General features: G+C 39.3%; 1 protein-coding gene across 1 annotated transcript; it reads left to right on the top strand.

Moving 5' to 3' along the window:
- The first annotated feature begins 6,878 nt into the window (after positions 1–6,878).
- LOC122772029 (potassium channel subfamily K member 2-like) lies at positions 6,879–17,952 on the top strand. Its single transcript, XM_044029660.1, has 9 exons — positions 6,879–7,180; positions 9,445–9,551; positions 9,641–9,753; positions 11,060–11,150; positions 11,886–12,003; positions 12,310–12,470; positions 14,795–14,981; positions 15,081–15,220; positions 17,211–17,952. Coding segments are annotated over exons 1-9 (1,257 nt in total). The 5' UTR covers positions 6,879–7,179; the 3' UTR covers positions 17,550–17,952.
- Positions 17,953–22,355: the final 4,403 nt, after the last annotated feature.

Below are 22,355 nucleotides of genomic sequence, written 5' to 3'. Positions count from 1 at the left end.
GTTAATCATGTGTCAAAAAGCCTGAATTTTCCCTTAAAGTTGAAACAAAGCACCAACTAAAAAAAAAATAAACAAATAAATACATTAAAGTACACTGTCATATTCAATGATCACATTTGTTTGCAGTTGTGATGGTTTTGTCCTCTGCACTGTAATGCAGGTATTTGACCATTAGATGTCGCTGTAACTCTTTATTTTTAGGGCCATCACACTCCTTTGAGCAGAACATATGTTCATTCATTCATTCATTCATTGTCAACCACTTTATCCTCCACATGAGGGTCCTGGAGGACGCTGGTGCCAATCCCAGCTCTCATGTGGTAAAAGGTCAGGTAAAACCTGGACAGGTCATTAGTCCATCACAGGGCCAACATACAGACAAACAACCATTCACTCTGACACCTATGGTCAATTTAGAGTGTCCAATTAACCTCTGCATGTTTTTGGACTCTGTGAGGAAATTGGAAAACCCAGAGGAAACCTGCAGAAGAAGAACATGCAAACTCCACACAGTCACCCATCATGTGGTCCCAGAATATAATATCAAGTAGAACAGTTGTACATACAGCAAACTCCTCACTTTTTTTAATATTTTTACTTTGAATTCGAAAACTTAAGTACATATATCTGAAAATTACTTTTTGGTTTACATTAAATGACAGACACTTTAAGACTTTTATAACAAAATAGTGACTTCAACTTCCCTTTAAGGTACTTTAAACAATACTGCATATATAGCATTTGTTGTCAACATACATACAGGAGATAAATATTTCTTTTATATAATTTCACAAAATTCCCTGCTGCTACACATCTATCTTTACCGCTTTTTCTACTTCCCAGCACCATATCACGCAAGCGACCGGCTCTGTTTGTCTTTAGCATAGCCCGAGTGCATGTTCACATGCATATTAACACACACGCGCGCGCACACACGCACACACACACAAACACACCCTCCATTCAGTTATGTAACAGGGATTAGGTTTCACTATTTCATGGCCTCAACAGTCAAAACAATGCAGGCTATTTTTAGCCCTGTACCCCAATATAATATCAACAGGCGCTGACTGTGATTAACGGTCATTGCTGATCACACTGACATGTCCTCCTAACATTAACACTCATTCACTGGCTTTCCACAGCTTCCAACACCAACAGTCAGTGTCACTGCACGGATACAACTGAGGGAGCCACAAAATTGTGCCACTGAATAGTTTTCATGTCCATTTCCACTCAGAAAATTTCCTCTCACTGCATATTTTCACTATTCCGGATTATTCTTTGTAAACTCACATCTGTGAGATGAATGCAAGTGAAAACCTTTGTACCAGTATATTCAAATTGGCGGCCCATAGCCAACTTCTTAGTAGCCGAGTTCCCTGTGGTTCCACCAGAAATACTGGGAAATAACTAGAGAAACACCTTTTCACTGTCCCTCAAAGATTCCTACAGTAGTCTGATAGCAATGCACTCGTTGATGTACGTTTTAAATTTGTCATCACCTGCTGCTTACTGGTGGCATAAAATGTCTGGCCCTGCTAGATTTCTTGGTTTGAAAACACGGCCCAGCTGAGTTTGTAATTGAATAGTCCTGCCTTTGTAAATCAGAAGTTTCGGGCACCAACAACCACAATCAAAGTCATTCTGATACTCAGTTTGAACTTCAGCAGCTCGTCTTTACGATGTATGTCTTCTTACTTTAATTCACTGACTCGCTGCCATGTGATTGGCTGATTTTTCTGAGATATTTGCCTTACAACAAATACCTGAACAATTGTATTAAAGACGTTGCCAGTGAGTGTGTAGTAATTTTCAACCTTTGTGACCGAGTATAACTTTAGATTGGATAAAGATAGAAAGAGTGTGTTTCAGAGAAAACAGCGTTTGATAAATGGATATAAATACAGCTGCACACTATTTAAAAATCACCACTGCTCCATATTTGCCCCAACACTCAGGCTACACGATCCCGAAAATTGTAAAACTAACAACACTTAATGAGATGCAGATTCAGAGGAGCGCTGCTTGTTAGGTGAGTTATTAGTGACATGTTTTTTTCCAGGAGAATGTTTGCATTTGAATTATTTTTACTCTTCAAACAGACCGCGTAACAGTGATAACGAACGATGGGAAAATAAAGCTAAAATGAGAGTTCTGTGTTTGGTCACCGCGGTCTGTGTAAATTGACTGTGACTAAGTATCAGCATCATTGAGTCTTGTACACCAGACTCTCTACTATCATTAACTAATCAGCCGCTAAATTAGCTGATACAGACACGTAAATGAGCAGAGAAATGATATCAGTGTTTTTGTTTGTTTTCATCCTGTGCGTGAAGCAGACTTGAAAATATGGAAATATTTCCTTTTATGAATCCGAATTGGCAAGAAATGATCACGTAGTAATGTTTTTGTTTTACACAGGAGTGGAAAGATATATATAAAAGAAATCACCTGAAGTGAAAAGGACAACCTTATCTTAATTCTTATGTGGAAAACACAAGAGTGACTCTTTTGACCTTTTCTGACATAACCATGACAACGTTACCATTCAATTACCACAGTTACTGGAGTGTTTTTTTCCACTGTTACTAAATCCCCTCATAGTGCATGACTTTGTTTGTCCCGTTGTTGTTGTGGTATGTGTGTGTCTGTTCTTGTATGTGTCACTTTGTGAGGACCAAAAATTGTGTAAACCATACATAGTGAGGACATTTTGGGAAAGTGAGGACACTTTGTCTGTTCCTCACATCTTTAAACGGGTTAGAATTGGTTTTAAGGTTAGGGTCAGGCATTTAGTCGTGATGGTAAAGTTTAGGGTAAGGGCCTAGAGAATACAATATATGTGTATACAATATATGTATATATGTGTACAGTCTATACAGTACATGTGTATGTGGGTGTATTTCAACAGCACTTTTGCTCTCTCAGGTAATTGGTCCTAAAACTCTTGTGCCCCCTTAGATGCCTGTGGAGAAACAACCCTGCAATTAGACACCTGTGAAGCGGAACTGCCCCGTGTGTGTGTGTGTGAGTGTGTGTGTGTGAAACAGTGAATAACAGATTTAGTGCTTCCTCTGGTTTTCCAGTTGTCATGAATGTGAGAGGAATTAGCTTGTGGAATGTGACAGCCACCACTTCAAACAAACTCATATGGAACTGTCCCGTGTGTGTGTGCACGTGTATGTGTGTACTTGTATTTGTTACCATAAACACTGACCTTGTCAGGATCAGTAGTCCTCTTGGAGACCAAAACCTGGTCCTAATGAGGCAGAACCCCATTCCTGAGGGATAAGATTTGAATTGTGGTTAGGTTATGGTTAGGTTAGATAAGGCTTTGGTTAAATACATAGAAGTCAATTTAGAGTCTTTGAAATAATAGCTTTGTGTATATTTGCATGTGTATATCCCAGTCTGACTACTGCAGAGTGACAGTTGATCAGTGTTCACATAAAAACTGTCTTGGAGTAGAAAGTGTCCTTTGGTGAATATTTTATCACAGCTTAATTAATTGAATTGAATCAAAACAATTACAATTCACGAAATCAGCTTAAAATCAGCTGTAAACCCTTTAAAATGTCAGTGAAATTAATTTACCTGACATTTCCTTTCTCCGAAAATCATAGATTTAGCATCACAGATAGGATGCATATTTCTTGTAAACATTTCCCAATGAAAAACAAGAACCTTTAATTAATAAGATCATGGAAACATGGAGGCTGACACAAAGTAAATCACTACAGAACTGGATTGTTTGAACAGCTGCCTGATAATGTATAACCTGCTGTAGTTGCATACCTTTTTGATAACTCAAAAGCAGAACTGTGTTGTGTCCATCCATCTTTGATGGTTGTGGGAGGAGTCAGTCCCAAGTGATATTGCATGAGAGACAGGTTACCAGTCAATTACAGGCAACTGAAGCACTGTTCACACTCACATTTACATCTATGGTCATTTAGATGCTCCACTTAACCTGATCTCATTCTGCAGGTCTTTGGACTGTGGAAACAAACTGGAAAAGAGGTCTTCAATGGGGGTCCGGAAACCCTAGGGGGGTCCGTGGAAGTACTGAAGGGGGGTCGTGAATTTGGTTGATTATATAAATGTTTTTATACATTGTTAACTGTCAGCTGAGATTGGCACAGCTCCCTCCGCAACCCTCCTGTGGAGGATAAAGCGGTAGAAAATAGATGGATGGATGGATTGGCATTGGTATCAGTTAACAATGATGTGGCCTTTTTTAATCTGTCTAAGGTCCACCGTTCATGGGTTGATGATGACATACTGCCAACCACAACCATAATTCTCCAGGGCCCCTTTCAGCCTGGGACACTCCAAGGCAAGAGTCTGTTTGCCTTGTGGCATCGACTCATTGAGTCATCGGTAGCTGTCAGCTCCATAGACTGTATAAAAAAAGAAACATAGTCACCAGGGGGTGACTCCACTGATTTTCCCCGAGGAGTTTGTGATCTGACTTGCTAGTTTCAGGACTTCTTCAAGAGGACGTAATGTCAAATAGACAGTAAGACATGCCACATCCGACTGTGAGCGTGATTGACAGCTGGTACCATCCAGTAGGTGCCTGGTCCATGAACTTTAAGTTCTGACATTGCAGAGGTCAAATCACACATCTCTCAGCTTCACACTGTCAGGTTCTCAGTTCCATTTTTATACAAAGCCACACGCACAGTAACTATTTCTGGCTGTACAAATAGGCGTGTAATTAATGTTTAGATGATGGAGTCATGAGGTGGAAACATGAACATTTAAACTATTAGTTTCTCATCAGGGGTTGGGAGACAGAGAGGGGGATGAGGGTGAGGGAGAGAGAGAGAGATGGAAAGTGGGAGGGAAAGAAAAGAAAGAGACCAGAACAAAAAACATTGGCGCATGAGAGATGGATGAGAGCAGATTGTGTTCATTAGTGAGCATCCACAACACACAAGAAGCTACATTTCTTTTCAATGATTGTGGTCGTTTGACGGGTTCTCTGAAGTGGGGTTGTATGAGGTTCTGACATTCATTGGCTGTTCACTCCCTGCTCCAAATTCTATAAAGAAAATCAATGATTTTACATTAAAGCACACATGGGTTGATGATCCACAGGTCTGGAGGAAGCAAGGAAGAAGCTGAGACAACTTTCTAAAGGCCCCCAAGTTCATCACCTTCCTCATATATTGGCTTCCTTATACAGTATATTGGCTACAGCGAGTGACTGGGAGACGTGGGTACAAGCAGCTTAAATTCCCAGAGGAAATAACTGCCACGAGTATTAGATCTGATATGATCTTCTGGTCAAAAGGTACCAAACAACTACTCGTGCACAAAATACCAAGGCCTCGTCCTGGAGTGGAAGTCACTTTGGTGAAGCCTGGGGCAGCTGGGTATCGAGGGTGTGGCTGAGAGAAGGCTGGTAGCCAGCATCACCACGCAGGGGGAAGTGACATGTTATTTGGCTTAACCACTGGCCACTGGCTCGAGTTGGTGCTGGGAAACAAACATAGAGAAAATGTGAGCCAGGAGTAATCACCAGCTAGTGTTTTTGCATATATTCCATCCAGATATGTCAACATGTGACACTGACTTGCCAGTTTATTTAACTTTGTGTAGAAAGAATACTTCTTCATGCTCATGCTCCTCTCCTCTTCCCTTGTCTTCTCTTTGTCAGAATTTAAACTATATGGGTTAATATCCTTGAGCAAATATAGCATACTGTGATTACAGTTTGGTAATAAATGAGCTGTTTACTGTACCTATACGGGTTAAATATTAAGAGAACATTTCCATTGCATAAGTCCCATGCTACAGTAAACATCTGAGTCGTCTTCAGGGTGGAAACACTGTCATTCTGATTTTTAAATCAGACTTTACGTGTGTTTTGCCCAACTTCAGCTGTAACAAAACTATTGGATGTTGCTAACTGTCAATCATAGCCACACCCTGATGCATGTCCTGCATCTATCTAAAGATTTACATACAAACCAGTGGCGTTGCCCTCCGATCAGAAGGCCATTCAAGAGAAAACATGTTTCAGACACTTGAGGCTCCGTCAATGTTCACTGTCTCAGTTTACAAACTAACAAAACTAGAGCAACGGACCCATCCATGTCGTCAAAAGATGAATTCAATTGTCTGCAAAATGACAAATGACAAAGGATTTATCCAAACAGAATGAGAGGCTGCTCTTTCTGGTGCCTCTGCTGATAATAATGTTGTTGTTTTATTTAATAAATAATAAATAATTAAGGGGAGGTTGATAAGGTGTCCATATAAATCTGTTAATCTCAACAAACCATTGAGCTGTGAGATTGGATTCAGACTTTCATGCTACTGCAACACATTTCCTGACGAGCACAACGCTTTTTAGAAAAATATTCATATTGCAGCGAGATACTGAAATAGGGTTTCCATAAAGCTGCCTACTTGTGTTCACACTGTACTTTTTAAGTCCTCTTTTGTTGTCTTTAGTTTACATTTGTAGTCCCTTTGGCAGGTGGTAAAAGACAAATACAAACAATTATCTCATAACTTTGGCACTTACATGTATCAAAATGCTTTGAGTTGTGAGCAGTATACAATTGCGGTTGTTGTTATTGTTTACACCAATAATTCAGTAAACTTTTATGAACTTGATTATGTTTTTTGTCTCTTTGCATTTGGACAATGAAAGGACACAGAGAGGTTTACACTGTTCTCACTTGTGGTAAATTAATCAGCATGCAGTCAAATGAGATGGGGTCGTCTGAGACTCCCTGTGTGGGAACCACCTCCCCGTCTGTGCCCTGCACCTTCACCCCCTCTCCTCCTCCTCCCGCACCTCCACCCTGTGCGCTCAAAAAGCCAGTGCGCACTCGGCGCGCAGTGGATGCGAGAGAACAGTTGGAGGAGGACGAACAGACGGAGGGACAGACCAGAGACATCTTTCTCTCTCGCTCTCTGTCCAAACACGTGGAGACAATAGAGTTCTAACAGCGTGTAATCCGTGTCCGATCATCATCATCAGCAGAAGAAGAAGACGAAGAAGAGAGGAGCGACATAAACACGGAGCGCCTGTTCTCCTTACCGCCTCGGCGACGCAGGAAGGAGACACGCAGGAGAGGAAAGATTCCCCTAAACGCAGTGAGAGCCTCGGATGAGGAGAAGAGGAGAGCGGAGGGCATCGGATAGACAACGACAAGAAGTGAGTACAGAGGCGGTGACGTGGAGAGAGAAAAGTTCCACTGAAACTCATTCAATTCAAACTTCATGTCTGTAAATTCAGATGGAACAAGTGGAACATAAAATACAGAACGATGAGGAGAGAGCGAGGGAAAAGAATATGGAAGAAATTCTTATTGTTTGAAGTTGATCATCGACAAAAGGAGACAACATATTAAAAACTACAGCTACCATTTCAATATGATCAATAATAAATATTCCAGAAGGAATGATACGAAGTGTAGAAGGTCATGCCCTAAGAACACTCCTCCCTCCTCTCCTCTCTCTCAATTGGCCAGTCTTGTCTAATAGTGATGTGTCCACAGTTAAATCAGGGTTAAGTGAAACAAATGTAAGTCTATGACTATATAAATGATATGCCTGTGCAACAATAATCAGATTCAGACAAGTCTGAACAGTCTGAACAGGACACTTTGGTTACCAGAACTTATGAGTTGAGTTATACTTAAGGCTTGTGGAGAATTGTGATCTTGCACTATTTAGACATGCATATGTGTTTTAATCAGCCTGTTTCACCATAGTGGAAATTGTAATTGGACTACAGTAGGCAACATGTCAACAGTAACTTGTGTAAATATGAATAATGATCTGAATAATGTCTCATTCAGAATAAAGTCAGTAGTCAGATTTAAGATCTAAAGTATTCCTTCTCTAAACATCTGAATTCCTCTCTCTAACTTTTTTATCCTCACTTCTTACATTATTTGAATTTAATTCTGAATTTCTCCATTTTATTATTTATTTGATTTGAAAACTAAATACACCTAAACTGAGTTTCCCATATTTTACCCACCACTTCAGGGTGACTAATATTTATGTGCAGAAATGTGTTGTTTCTTGCTGCTGGGATTGAGAGATTATTTCATTCAGACAACCAGTTCAGTAGAGTATGTATAATCTGGATTAACCTGGAGGGAAAGTGACGTTTTTCAGATGAATCGACATCTGTAGCATATAGCAACACATGTCAGATAATTAGAGCTTTACCTTTGTTGATGATTTTAAAGCTTCTTTAGGTCAGAGATGACAAACATAACTAGAAAATTAAATTGTATTATATCAATTTCTGCCAATGTACTTTTTCCATTCCATTATAAAATACAGTACAGAGTCTGACGTGATCTCTCAGTTTGTTAAAAAATAACAGGGAGTGCTTCTTCCTCTGTCTTTAAAAGGCCTCATCTTTATTAATTTCCCTGCCTGTCTGAGTGATCCTGAGCAGACTCCACCTCCACACCCTCCCATATCCGCTCCTCAATAGTTGCTGCTCTTTTCTCTCTTGAATTAAATTCTAGCCTGTGCTCAGTCATCACACACAGACTCCCACAGAGAGTCACATGTTCATAATCAGACTGCACAATACAGAGACAAAACATTATACACTTGTATTTTGTACAACTTTAACAACTTAAATTGTGTCTCACGGGGTTTGAATTCATGTTACTAAACTGATCTGTCGCTGAATGAACAGGGATCTGAACTGGTGATTTTAATAAATAAATGCAGAAGGTTCAGATGTCTTTAGATAAACTGAGTCTTATCACACTTGTAATTTCTCCATTTTTACTAAAAAAAAAACCGACCTTTGATTTGAATAAATTATCCAAAACCAGCTGACAAAGACAAACTGTAAATCTAAAGGGCTGCAACAATTACTCGATTAATAATTGTATAATATTATATATTTCAATATTATATGTTTGTTGACTATTATGATACATTACCAACATTTTAAATCTGTATTTTTCATTCAAAGTAGAGGACTGTTTGATTTTAATGGCAGGTAATGACGTCATAGGCTTTATCTAAACGTCAGAGTGAGGATGGAAATATTTGGTACGAGTGAGCCTGTGTACTGTCTTCTGTTTTTTTTTTTTTAATTTGTCATTAATAAATGATGACGACTCCGCTGTTTACTGTGCAATCTGGCGCCAAAGCTCTCTCCAAGTACAACACAAACACACAGAGGAACCAAATACGATAAGACAACATTTCCCATGACCCCAAGCTGCTTGCCAACATCAGTAAACTAGGTCTTCTGTTAGCAGCAGAAACTACACACTGCATATTTAAGGCTTTTTTGCATTGTTTTCATAAATACGTATTGAATAAGTACCTATTTAAAACAAAACGGCTTAACGTATCGACAGAGGTCAAGTTACCAGAGGCAAGGAAGGAAAGAAGAGTGACATTTAATGACATTTTCAACCTTGTTTCCTTCACCAGTGGCAGCACCGGACTTATTGGACCCTAAATCTGCCACTCACAACACTAAGCCCCGCCTCTCATTCTCCACAAAGCCAATCACATTGACTCCCCGTGAGGAGAGTGAGGTGAGAAAGAGAAACAAAGTCCACATTACAGTATATGAGCCTCCTGTTTGGATGTGTCTTGACTGATCTGATAAGTTTAAATGTCGTAGGTTGTTGCCACAGTCATGAAATGGAAGACGGTGTCGGCCATCTTTCTCTTGGTGGTTTTGTACCTGGTGATGGGAGCAGCAGTCTTCAGGACTCTGGAGCAGCCTCACGAGAGGTAAACACATGTGAAATATGTCTCCTGACTGATTCACAGCCTGAAAACTGAAAACCCCCACCCCATCCTGAGTCCACCCATCCATACGTTTACGACTACAGTGTTTTACGAGGCATAAACTGCAGAGTCTTATCAGCTTTTTTTTTAAAGCAAAATGATTTTTAAAGGCAACTGTTCTCTCCTTAACCTGAGAGTACTGTGGTGAATCTCTCTCTCTCTGCTCTCTGGTACAGAATTGTTTAAAACGACTACAGTTCAACACATTTATTGATTATTGCCATCAACCTGACGTCTCAGCTATGGAAAAAATATGCATTTAAGTGCAAATAACCTCCTTCAAATAAATAACGGAAAATTGATCTTTCCAATGATTTTTGACAGTTTGTGTCTGAGCTTCAAACCAATCAAATTAACTATATTAAAGTCATAATTTTAATTTGAAGAGGTCAATAAAACAAACTTGTTTGGGAGACTGTAATCGAGTTAATCTGAGCACAAAATGACCATTAACACCTCTGCAATCATTCTGTTTAATTATCTAAATATCTATTAGTCTAAAGCCTTGGTTCTCAAACTATGGTACGTGTGCCACCAGTGGTGCGCAAGCTTCTTCTGGTGGTACTTGGAGGAAAATGTCCGATCACTAAAATGTGATCGGAGTAAAGCTGAGGAATTTTGACTTGAGTGTGAAGAAAATGAAACAAGTAACAAAACATGAATACATTTAATAAATAATAATAATTAGAGTCACCTTATCTCTTGCTCCATCTTCATCTAATGTCACTATACCAGTGTCTGAAGTATATGTGACGAAGAGGACGAGAGAGCAAATGATCTTATTATAGAGGATTTAAATCTGCCTCCTTTCTGCCTAGTTACACCACTGTATTTTAACGTTGGCAATAATGGTGTTACTTCAAGAGCTCAGTTTGAGAACCACTGGTTTAATTTGTGAAGATGGAAATATATAGTTTTTAAAGTTTGATTTGTTGAGATCCTTCACGTCATGTCCAAATAGCCATAAATAAATAAAGTTGTCTGGTGGCAGTTTATGAAAACAGGCAACACTGTAACTGAAGCAGATACATACCACCTCTCCTGTGTGCTCTCTCATCAGAGCGCCGCCTTCAACACACAGAACACACACGACCTGTAAAAAAAACAAAAAAGTTATTATACCAAACTATTTTATTTATTGATGATACCAGGAGAGGATTTCAACAAATAAATAAAAATTTTACCTTCACTCCTTTGAGAAGTCCTCACATTATGATCAGCAAACATGAAGTTAATTTTTCTCTCCCAGTGCCCAGCGCTTGGCCATCCTCTCCCAGAAGCTGGAGTTCCTGTCGAGACACACCTGTGTGAACCAGAGTCAGCTGGAGGAGCTGGTCAAGGTGAGGTGGACTTTACTTTACTTTGCCAAACATGTGTTGGTTTGTAGGTTCTTACCTTAAAGCCTGAAGTTTAGTATTTTTGCAGTTTTTTGTTGTTGTTTTTTTAAACACAAAATAACTATAATTGAAAGGGATGGAGTTGACTGAGAGCTTGTCCAATACAATACAACTACAGTATACCCACAATCATGCACATATTGGATAGTACTAGCCTCAATCATGATCCCTTTTGCTTTTAATGGGAAAATCATTTACAAAATGGACATCCTACTGTATTGAAGAAGACCTGAACATTTTGATAGGAAAACATTTACTGACTTATTGAATCAGCTGAGAAATAGGCTCATTTTTGAGTGGCCCATGATGCCATTCAAGACTCCTGCTTTGGCTTGAATTTCTTGGTGTGTGGCTATCACACAGCTGCAGTGGTTTCAGAACCATGGACAGATCCCAACTTTCCTGAGACTCAGCTCTCATGTTTTGTCTTTTCTGCAGCCATCTCACATTTTGAATATTCATTCATTCACTCACTTTATCCTCCACATGAGGGTTGCAGCGGTTGCTGGTGCCAATCCCAGCTAATATAGGGTAAAAGGGCAAAAGAAACACATCTCCAAAGCACCTGCTTTAGTGTATTATGACAACATTATTTACAGACAGAACGTAACATAACTCATGTCTTTGTTTTTAAAGAAGGATGGCATCATTTCTGTTTCTCTCTCTCTTTGCCTCCAGCAAGTTGTGTCTGCTGTCCGCTCAGGAGTGAACCCTGCAGGGACACTGACCAACCACAGCAGCCTGTGGGACCTGAACTCTGCCTTTTTCTTTGCAGGGACTGTCATCACAACCATCGGTATGACTGACACACACACACTAAAACACAATAAAAAGTGACTTCAGGAAAAAGACAGAGAGGAAGTGAACAGAAGCTCAGCTCCGCAACGTCATGAACTTGATTGCAAGAAAGAGAGAGAGTGAGAGAGAGAGAGAGAGAGAGAGAGAGACCCCTAGTGGCAGTAATGGTGATGACTAGTGGTGCACAAGTATTGCCTATTGGATCTTTAACAGGGAGTGTTATATCAAACATTATGAAACCAGAGTCGACCAAACATCCGTTGTCCCCGTCTCCTGTCTCAACCTCTCTCTGTCCTCTCTGCAGGTTTCGGGAACATCTCTCCTCACACAGAGGGAGGAAGAATATTCTGTATCATCTACGCACTGCTCGGAATCCCTCTGTTCGGCTTCCTTCTGGCTGGTGTCGGGGATCAGCTCGGCACCATATTTGGCAAAGGAATCGCCCGAGTGGAGAAAATGTTTGTGGTGAGTGAGGAACTGCAGAATTATTCACTCATTCATTCATTATTTCACTCTCTCATCCTCACAAACAAACACACATGTGGAGAAAGAAGAGTTCACACAGGTTAATGGACTGCAGGCAGCAACTTGGAATCAGCAATAAAGATATTTATGATGATATTTGACAGCAGTTCAGAGTAAATGTGCTTTTTTTCCGACATGGAACAATGTTTACTTCACAATTATAACATATTCATGATGCAAAATAAATCTATTAATATCAAAAACAGAGAGATAAGTTGAAAACTAAGTAAATAATAATGTGGACAAGTGAAATTAGAAAGCCTTCCTTGAATGTAAGATGCTACACACACACTGGATAACTCTGGTTTATAAGGCTCTTCTTTGCTTGGTTATGCACTTTTCCTCAGAGAACAAAAAGCCATTAGGTCTTACGTTGACATTTTGTACCTGTCTACTCCCCGTGTTTGGACCGAAATGGGAAAAAAAGCTTTTAGTTTCTCGCCTCTTCTGCTTGGAAAACCCTCCTGACAACTAAATTAACCAACATTTATTTCACTGGGAGCTTTCCACCCCAACTTAAAAGACTGACAACAGGAATCCATTGAACAGTGCTTGTGTTCTTTAATTCCTGCACTTTATTTGTCTATTGCCTTGCACTTTTATATTTCAGTGTTTATTTTGTAACTATTATCTCCCTGTCTGTATCAACTATGACGTGTGATGCTGCCTTTCTTGCCCAGGTCACCCTTGTGAAAGACATCTTGATCTAAATGGGTCTTCTATCTGGTTAAATAAAGGTTAAATAAACACCAAACACGCTTATATACAGTATGTAATTTAATGTTAATAATGTGATAATTACAACTATATGTCTTATTGTTACTACTATAATATTGGGAGCAGATATATCCTATTCTGTCTATACATGATTTCATTATAAGAGGATATTAGGTGGTGAGCCAAATCTAATGGATTGGGGGGCCACGAGACAACTCTGGTGTGGACAGCATCAGCAAGTAAAATAAAAATCTACATTGAAATTAGGCGTTGAGTTATTAAAAAATGAGTAGAGTGAGTTTTAAATAGAAATTCACTATTTCCCCATTTTTCTCTTAAATGTGAAGATATTTGAGGACATCGTATGTCTTTATCAGCTACTTGAGAAAATAATCCTCAGATTAATTTAAGTTAGCTGCAGCTACAGAACGTGTACTGATGAATAATTCACGATGAATAAATCTCAGTGACAGAGTCTACTGATCGGATGTCTATACATCAGGAGCTGATTTTAGTCTAAACTGACAATAATTGATTAAAAGCTTAACTCAGGTTTTAAGCCACAGGGTTGCTACAGGGATGCGAGTTAGTTGCTTTGTCATCTTGAATGAAATGAAGCAGATCTGTGAATCCACGTCGTAATTCAGAATGATTTGCTCCCTCTGCTGCTCTCAGGCACCCGAGGGAGTCGGTAATGATTAAGGCCGAGGACAGGGGACAAAAGTTCAATTCAGTGTGTGCGTGTAAGACTAATTGCTTTGTGTGACCACTGCACCCAAAGGAACAATTTCACTTTAGCATCTGGCTATTTATTTTTTTTTTTTCATTTCACTTCAAACAGCTGTTTGATGATGAATTGTTAAAAAAATATATATCTTGTACCTTGTTCCCACATAGCTCTTCCAGTCAACCAGAGATGTGTCCATCACTATGGCAACCTTTGTGATCGTTGATGAGTTATGAAAGTCCTTCCCTTTGATATTTTCAGTCCTGACTTTGCCTCATGTACGCTGAAAAAAAATTTGAATTCTTTCACAAATGTAAACAACATACCAACACAATTAGTCATTCTCCCGTGGCTGCAGTGTTGCCTCCATTCATCTGTATAAGAAATGCATTTGTGTGTTTTAAACAGGTGGATATCAAAACACAATCACAGACACAAAATTGTTCCCGTATGAAAAAGATGCATCGACTTCAAAAGATGTTACTTTTAAATAATTCCATCCAATCAAGTTGTTAAACTGTGCATCCACTAGAGAGCAGCACAGAGCAGAGAATGTCTGACTACAACAAACATGGCGAAGGTGCAAGATGTTTCGATAACGTACGTCCTTAAAAGAGATGTAAAAATGTGGCAGCGTTGTCATTGTTTCCTACCAACATGCAAAATGTCCGCCTCGAAAAAGGTCTTTCCTTGGCTACACTGCCCCCGGTGATTTCCAGTGGTATTGCTGTGTCTTTTTTCTGTTCCATACATGGTCATAATACATGCATGAGTACAAATGAAATGAATGAGCACAAACCAGTCTTCATTTGACCCACAGCACTGGAACATCAGTCAGACGAAGATCCGCGTCATCTCCACTCTGCTCTTCGTCTTGTTTGGCTGTTTGCTGTTCGTAGCTCTCCCAGCAGCCATATTTAAGTACATTGAGGGTTGGTCTGCACTGGAGTCACTTTACTTTGTGGTCATCACCCTGACGACCATCGGGTTTGGAGACTTTGTAGCAGGTAGATATTTTAATCAAGAAAACTTTTTTTTTTGTTTTTTTTTAACCATACACATCGGTCCCATCAAATGTAAAAACCTGTTATTTTCTCTGTGTCTAGGTGGGTCAGAGATCGAGTACCTGGATTACTATAAACCAATCGTATGGTTCTGGATCCTGGTGGGACTGGCCTACTTCGCTGCCATCCTCAGCATGATCGGAGACTGGCTGAGAGTCATTTCCAAGAGGACCAAAGAAGAGGTATGAGTGTGCTTTCTTTAACAACAGTGACACACAGATTACACAACACCCCACCTGTCCTCACCTGAACTCCTGCCCCGCGCTTAACCTAATTTTCATCATTTTCATGATAAGACTGTTTTCTAATCTAATTGACTGTCCACCACTCATAGTACATGCCTTGTATATATCAGTAAGAGGAAGTGGGAGATATTATTAGAACAGTGTGCAATAATGTGGTTATCAGTTAATTTATCTAGATATATACCAATAAATAAAGACAAATATGAGAGGATTAAAATGACAGAGACTCCACAAACATTCATTATCTCACATATGAGTAGGAGATTAAACACGTTTCTGATTAAACATGTTAGGCCAGATTTATACTCCATTATGCAATACTTTTAAATGTGCAGAGTTAAAGTAATGGTCAAATGCGATCCTTTAACTAACATGTTCCTCTCGTCATAATGTTTCATCTTCAACTTTGGGACCGCATTGTCTTCTGACTCTCCTTAATTCACTGGAGAGTTCACGTTAAACAGGGACAGTTAAAATAGACCAACTGTTCATCATTAAAGGAATAATGCGATTTGGTTATTGACTGGTTTTGGGCGTCCTTCAATGCACCAACACAGAGTTTTCAGAGCGGTCACAGTGTGAATACACAGTTCTGAAGGGTACCTTTTTCAACAAGGTTAAATCAAATCAAACTCAAACAAAGGTCACAGAGGCCTTGTGTTTGGAGTCTTTAAAATTGTGTAGACTGAAAGTGCATTGGTTAGCGTGCTGGTAATTCAGATTATCTGAAGCTTCCAGCTACTGTATCTTCACTGCTGATAATCAGCTCTGACAAATAATGTGAAATGCAACTTTATTAGTGTGCAAGTGTGGGAACTTTAGAGTGTAACTTTTAAATGTCTGTTACAGTGAAATCATTGCCACAGTAAGTTCCTCATGAGTCTCTATGGATGTTTGTGAAGAATCTCATTCATCCAGGTCAGTCATCTACGAAATGTAGCTGTAGGCAACTGGACTGGCGACAATGAAGCTTCTCATGCAGGAATTGGAGAGGTGAACCATCCTGCATTGTTATGATGTTTTGAACAGACAACCAGCCTACATCAGCTAATAAACACTAGCTTTTTTCCACCAGTTATTCGAAAATGACAAACTTTACTCAAGCAAATCCAGTTGCAGCTAATTACTGATGATGGCTCTGTATTTCTCAGTATAGCTGTGTGTATAGCTCTCTTTGAACCACTAAGGCTGAACGGACAGACTGTGGTGAAGGCAGTGGCCTTTAAATACCTCGGCACAGAGATCGACTCTCATCTGTCATCCTCCCGTCACATTGATGTTCCTCCTGAGGAAACTCAGAAGCGCTAACGTCAGGCAGGACATTCTAACAGCTGTGTGGACAAATTAGGGATGGTAATTGGTATCGGTCAGTATCAGTATCGGTCCGATGTTGGTCAAAATCACTGGATCAGAAATCGGACAGATAAAAATGTAAAAATCTGATACAATCCAAAAATCATATATGCCGCAGGCTTCACTGGGATGAGACAGTAAAAATGTAAATCAACATCAGCAAAAGCATTTTAGCTGAGTCATGTTTGGGCTGTTTATCACAACATTTGTTACACAGTTAGAGAATCATGTCTTTGAGATGACTCGGCATAAATGTGTTGTGAACAGCTTCATAAATGGTCTAAAAAATACTGACTGTTATAACGAGTTTGTGATATCGGTATCGGACACATCATCCCATCCCTAGTGCAAATCACTCACAGAGTGACACTCACCTTTAACATCACATCATGGTTCACCTTCGTCTCTGTTAAAGACAAATTAAAGCAGCATTGTGTTAATGAAATGCAAACAGATAGAAAACCTAAAGAAAACGGCAACAAAACATGTCAGAAGTGTCAGAACTTTCACTGATAGCAGCTTTAAAACGGATTTTTGTTTTTGTCTGAATATCCGTGTGTTTCTCTTTCCTCAGGTGGGTGAGATCCGTGCTCACGCTGCAGAGTGGACAGCTAACGTCTCGGCAGAGTTCAAGGAGACTCGTCGCCGCGTTAGCGTCGAGATCTACGATAAGTTCCAGCGGGCGACGTCAATTAAGCGCAAGCTGTCCACGGACCTTGGATTTAGCCCCACCCCTGAATTCACTCTATCAAAGAGGGCGGTGTCAGTCAATTTCAATGATGAACGGGACAGGAAGGAGAAGGAGGCCGGCCTACAGGGCTTGACCACACCTCTGGCCAAAAATGGGAGTTTGCTTATAAACGGTTTGGACCCAGAGAGAGGTGATTTTACAATCATTGAACACCTCAAGTAGAAACATGGTGGACAAACACCTTCCTGGATTCTTATGAGATCATGGATGGTGTCAGTGCTGAGAAGAGAGATACTCAACCAAATGAACAGTTTATATTTAGTAATACTGATGATGCGGCACTTGGTGAGGTTTGAAGTGGACAAAGTGCAAATCTTTTTTAACGTACAACAAGCACAGATTGGATCTGTGAGGAAATTTGTTAAACCACTGTTGTGCCTTAAACTTTTTACTTTGCCTACAAAACCAAGCACAACACACTAGATTTAGAAGTGGTTATTAGCAGTGGTGCACTCATGTATCTATGTGCTTAAAATAAATACTTAAGGACCAGGATTAAGAAAGACTACCTTAATCTAACCCTAACCTAAAAACAATTCTAACCCTAGCCTTAAAACCAGGTCTTAAACCCAGAAAAAGCCCTTTAAAGATGTGAGGACCAGACAAAATGTCCTGACTGTATGGTTTATACACTTCATGGTCCTCACAAATACAAGAACACACTTTGCCTTCTTTAATCTCCCACCTTAACCAACAACTCTAACAATAAAGGCATGAATGTTCTCACAACCATAGAAAGACACACACACACACACACAATGCCTGCTATTGAAAAAGCACTTTGATTTGACCACGACAACATGCTTCACTTACCACAGATCACCAGTCCATTCATGTGTGGTTGTTATGTGGCATCAGTGGCGAGTACTCACTTGAACAAACTAACTTTTTATGCCTTAGATGTTTGCCTACACACACACACACACACATACACGCGGCGAGTGTGAAACTGAAATGTAACTGAAATTACGTTTAAATTTGTTGCTGCCTATTTTATCTTGTATGAGAGATTTTTAATTTCCTGTATCTAAGGAATGTGTTGTATTAATGGATAAAATGACCATGATGTGCCATCGGAGAGATGATGGAAACATGTTGAATTCACTGCCAGTTTAGTCAGTTTAAAATTTAATTTTCAACACATTAATGTGTATGTTTTGTCAAAAGGTTTAGGAATAAAGTGTAGCCTCAAACAAGCTGGAAACTCTAGTCGCATATCGTACATAAAGCACCTTTTTAAGATGTGTCAGTAATCATTGACAGATCTTTGACAGGTGACAGAATCTAACAGAATCTAAGTCTTTCAGATGCTTGGCTTTTTTCATTGGTCAATATTATTACTGAATGGAAAAGTAGTAACATTACACTGATTTTACACATTGTCATCTGTTTGTGTGCTAGAGAATTTAATCTTTTCTGACTCTGAATATGAAGAGTGTATTTTTCTATATTGTACAATGTGTGTTCCTGCACTCATGTCAATCTGTGAGAATTTTGGAATAACAACGTCTTAAGCGATACTAAACAAAGTTTTTTTTGTACAATATATGACTTGAATAAACCAAATCTCAATTCTTGCACAGTTGGACGGATGTCTTAAAGCTTTTCTGTTGGTTCTGTAGCTCCAGAATTTTTTTTTTATCATGACTTTCTTTCACTAAATCTGTCCTCAGAAAATTTGCCGAAGATCAAAATAAGATAAATATTAAACATCTCTTAATGTTCCTCTTAAATTCTTAAAGCTGAGGTAGGCAACATATATTTGCTAATCTTGCAGCATGAATGAAGTCATGTGATATGAAAGAGAATTAGACTTTTGCAGCTCATCTGAACTGTTTCCACAAGAGGATTTTCAAATCTGACTGGATTTAAAACATGTGGGAAACCAAAGTTTTTAAGTGTCGATGATTTGACATGATCATGATTTGACAAAGAAAAACTTCAGGTTAAGCAGGTTTTTCTACATTTTAACAGTACAAACAGAATGAATCTATTTTAGATAAATGATATTGTATCGATTATTTCAACCAACTTCCAACTTTCAACTGGGTATAAGTAAAAACAAAAATAAAGTCTGTATAATTCAAATAAAAAGACTGTTGCTCTTCCTGTTGCCGTGGCTCAGCATAATTGTCTCTGATGTCCTCCTTCACATGGAGGTCATCCTTCAATGTGAGTCTTTCAAAGTAAAAGTCCCTGAGGGAGTTTTAATGTCTCAAAACATTGTAACCACAGAGGTCGGACGAACTGAAGCTCCTCGTGGCTTTTATGTTGATTCTAATGACTCTAATGGTTTCTATTTTTAGTTCTGTGTGGCAGCAATTCTCTACTCTGGCAGTAAGGTGCTTTAAAATAAAAATAAGAAAAGTAGCCTGGGGACACTGATTCATAAAAATAGCCCATGCTGTGTGTGAAACTGGACATTATATTAACATCCAAGATGAGGCAGATAGGGGCGCAGCAGCTACATATACAGTATATGTATACTACATGTAATGTAATGTAATGTAATGGGTGCCAGGCAAAGTGAAAAAAGTTAAACACTTTGGGTAAAAATGAACTGTTCAGTGATTTGAAATTAAAACTATATCATGATATTGCAAGTTAAAAATATCCAGGATGATATTGCACACCATTTCAAAGTAAAAGGTTTGATATATAGTTCACAAAAAAGAACAAATGTATGAAAAAAAAAAAAAAACAGTTGATAATAAACATGTAGACAATTGTAATTAATACTATTAACACTGGACAAGATTATATATAATTAAATGCATGTAATTCCCATTACAATGTATATGATAAATGTAATTTAATGTATTATTATTATGAAAACAGACCAGTTTTCGTGTAGTAGTGTTAGGCCACAGGACATGGACTGAGACCTCTGTTCTAATGCAAAGCGATTATACTCTTATACAAACACTCCTGGGTTTTCAATTTCCGCCAATGAAGCGTCCTAAATGTTACACACTGGACAATTAAAGTAGCTAAAAGCGTCCCTTATTCTCTGTCCTGTTCATTGAAACTGTGTGACACTTCCTCCTCTGGCCCAGAGAACTGCTGCTTATACAGCGATGGCGGCTAAAGAAAAGGACAATTCATGCATACAGCGGGGAACTGACAGTCGGTCCGACTTTCACTTACTCACACACACACCCACACACGTCTGAGTGCCAGTGATAACATAGATCAGCGGATCCATCTCCCCATTTCCCATACTCTCAGCCAGAGTTGGTTCTGGCACTGCAGCTTCCGCTAACAGAGCTCCAGCCGGAGAGACACCACGACATTCTTGTGTCCACTCTCCTCTGTTCCCACATCCCAGCATGCACTGCTGCATCCTCACCTACTGCAATGCGGGGTGGTAGAGCAACACAAACCTCTCCCAGGTTCTCTAACATGAAACACACGTCGGACACTACAGTGTCCCGTCTCATGTGTCCTTTCTAGGACTCTGTAAGGCAAGAGGTCAGAAGGTTGGCGCACGTCAATACTTCTAATTCTACAGTGTCCACACTACTTGAGGAGAAAAGCAATAAATATTGATCCAAGCCAATATTCCTTTTAAACATACTGGTTTAGGTTTCCTAATGTGTTCTTCCTGTTATAGTGTAAGCTATTTTTAGTACCAGGTAGCGAAAGGTTGTGTAAAGGTACTTAACAAAAAAAGGTTTGGTTTTGTAGCCGGTACTGTTGGCAAGGACCATGCTTTAATCTTGAGCCAACAATCTTTGTCACTGGTTGTGACGTCAACCATGAGAATTGAAACCCCGGTTTTGGAGCCTTGAGGTTCAATATTTGGCTTTGTTTATGTTTTGTAAATTTCACAGATGAAATGAGAGGAGCCCTCCAACCAGGCTCCTCTCAGACACTACTAGCTTGTACTAGTCTATTTTTTTCGTCCAAAATGGACATGATTTACAAAATTGACGTCACATGGTATTGAATAAGACCTGAAAAGACCATTTACTCACCAGGAAAATGTTAAATGATGTTATAAATAAAGTGAGAAATAAGCTAATTTTTGCATAAAGTTCCATTCAGTTCAAGTTCAGAAGCATTCTCTATGCAACCTGCAGAGTCAACTGCTGGCCATATGATATATTATTACTTCCTGTTAAGCGTCAACCAGCTGAATATGTCCACTTTTTATGTAAAATCTGTGGTTTTAACAGTAACAGCAGCAGAGGACAAACCAGCCAGAGTGTATGGTTCACATTTTCAAGAAAAGGCTTATGATGGAAAACAAAGAACAAGATCCTTTCATAACATATATAGGCCACAATAATTATCTAGCGTGCTCACAAAAGTGCCACTAATTCTCTTCAAAATGTTGCGTTCACTGACTAGAAATAGCTGCACTTCAGTAAGTAAATAGAAATCTATTAATTGTTTTCAGTGTTACAGTTGAGTGTATATTTGCTGTAGAGCTCAGATGTATCAAACCCAGAGTGTGTGTATACTGTATGTTATGATTTGTGGCAGAGCAGCAGGTCACTGGTCATTTTAACATCAGATGACCACATAAAGCCAAAGTGTATAAGATTCTTATGACCGCTCACTACAACAAGGAAATTTCTGTTTTCCTCTTGGCTGTAATTAAGTGTGCGTGCTGCTGGTGTGCCTTCACAACACTTTAACGTGATGTGATGAAATGCCCTGAAACTGATGAAAGATTTTGTTCCCCTTCATCTGGTGGATAAAAGATATGTGAAGCTCATCTCTCACTAACAGGTGTGTGTAGACAGTTACCGGCTGACACATTCAAACATCACTGCACATCCACTCATTCACGCTGCAATACAGGTCGGTGCAGTTTGTTCTTCACATGGCTCAGGGTCTCCACCATGTGGTGGCATATTGCAGTCACACAGCTGCCCTCAGGATCACATAATTTAAGTTTAAGTTCTATACGCAGACACTGAGCTGTGCACACCTTATATAACCATATTATCATCAAACCTG

Source organism: Solea senegalensis, linkage group LG7 (genome assembly GCF_019176455.1).
Source record: "Solea senegalensis isolate Sse05_10M linkage group LG7, IFAPA_SoseM_1, whole genome shotgun sequence".
Taxonomy (NCBI): Eukaryota; Metazoa; Chordata; class Actinopteri; order Pleuronectiformes; family Soleidae; genus Solea; species Solea senegalensis.
The sequence above is the reverse complement of the archived record's forward strand: the minus strand, read 5'-3'. Positions and strand labels throughout refer to the sequence as shown.

Excerpts from the sequence above, each read along its gene's own strand:
- LOC122772029 (XM_044029660.1), top strand. Across the intron at positions 11,151-11,885 it reads AGCTGGAGGAGCTGGTCAAG|CAAGTTGTGTCTGCTGTCCG; the intron begins GTGAGGTGGACT and ends CTTTGCCTCCAG. Across the intron at positions 15,221-17,210 it reads CCAAGAGGACCAAAGAAGAG|GTGGGTGAGATCCGTGCTCA; the intron begins GTATGAGTGTGC and ends CTCTTTCCTCAG.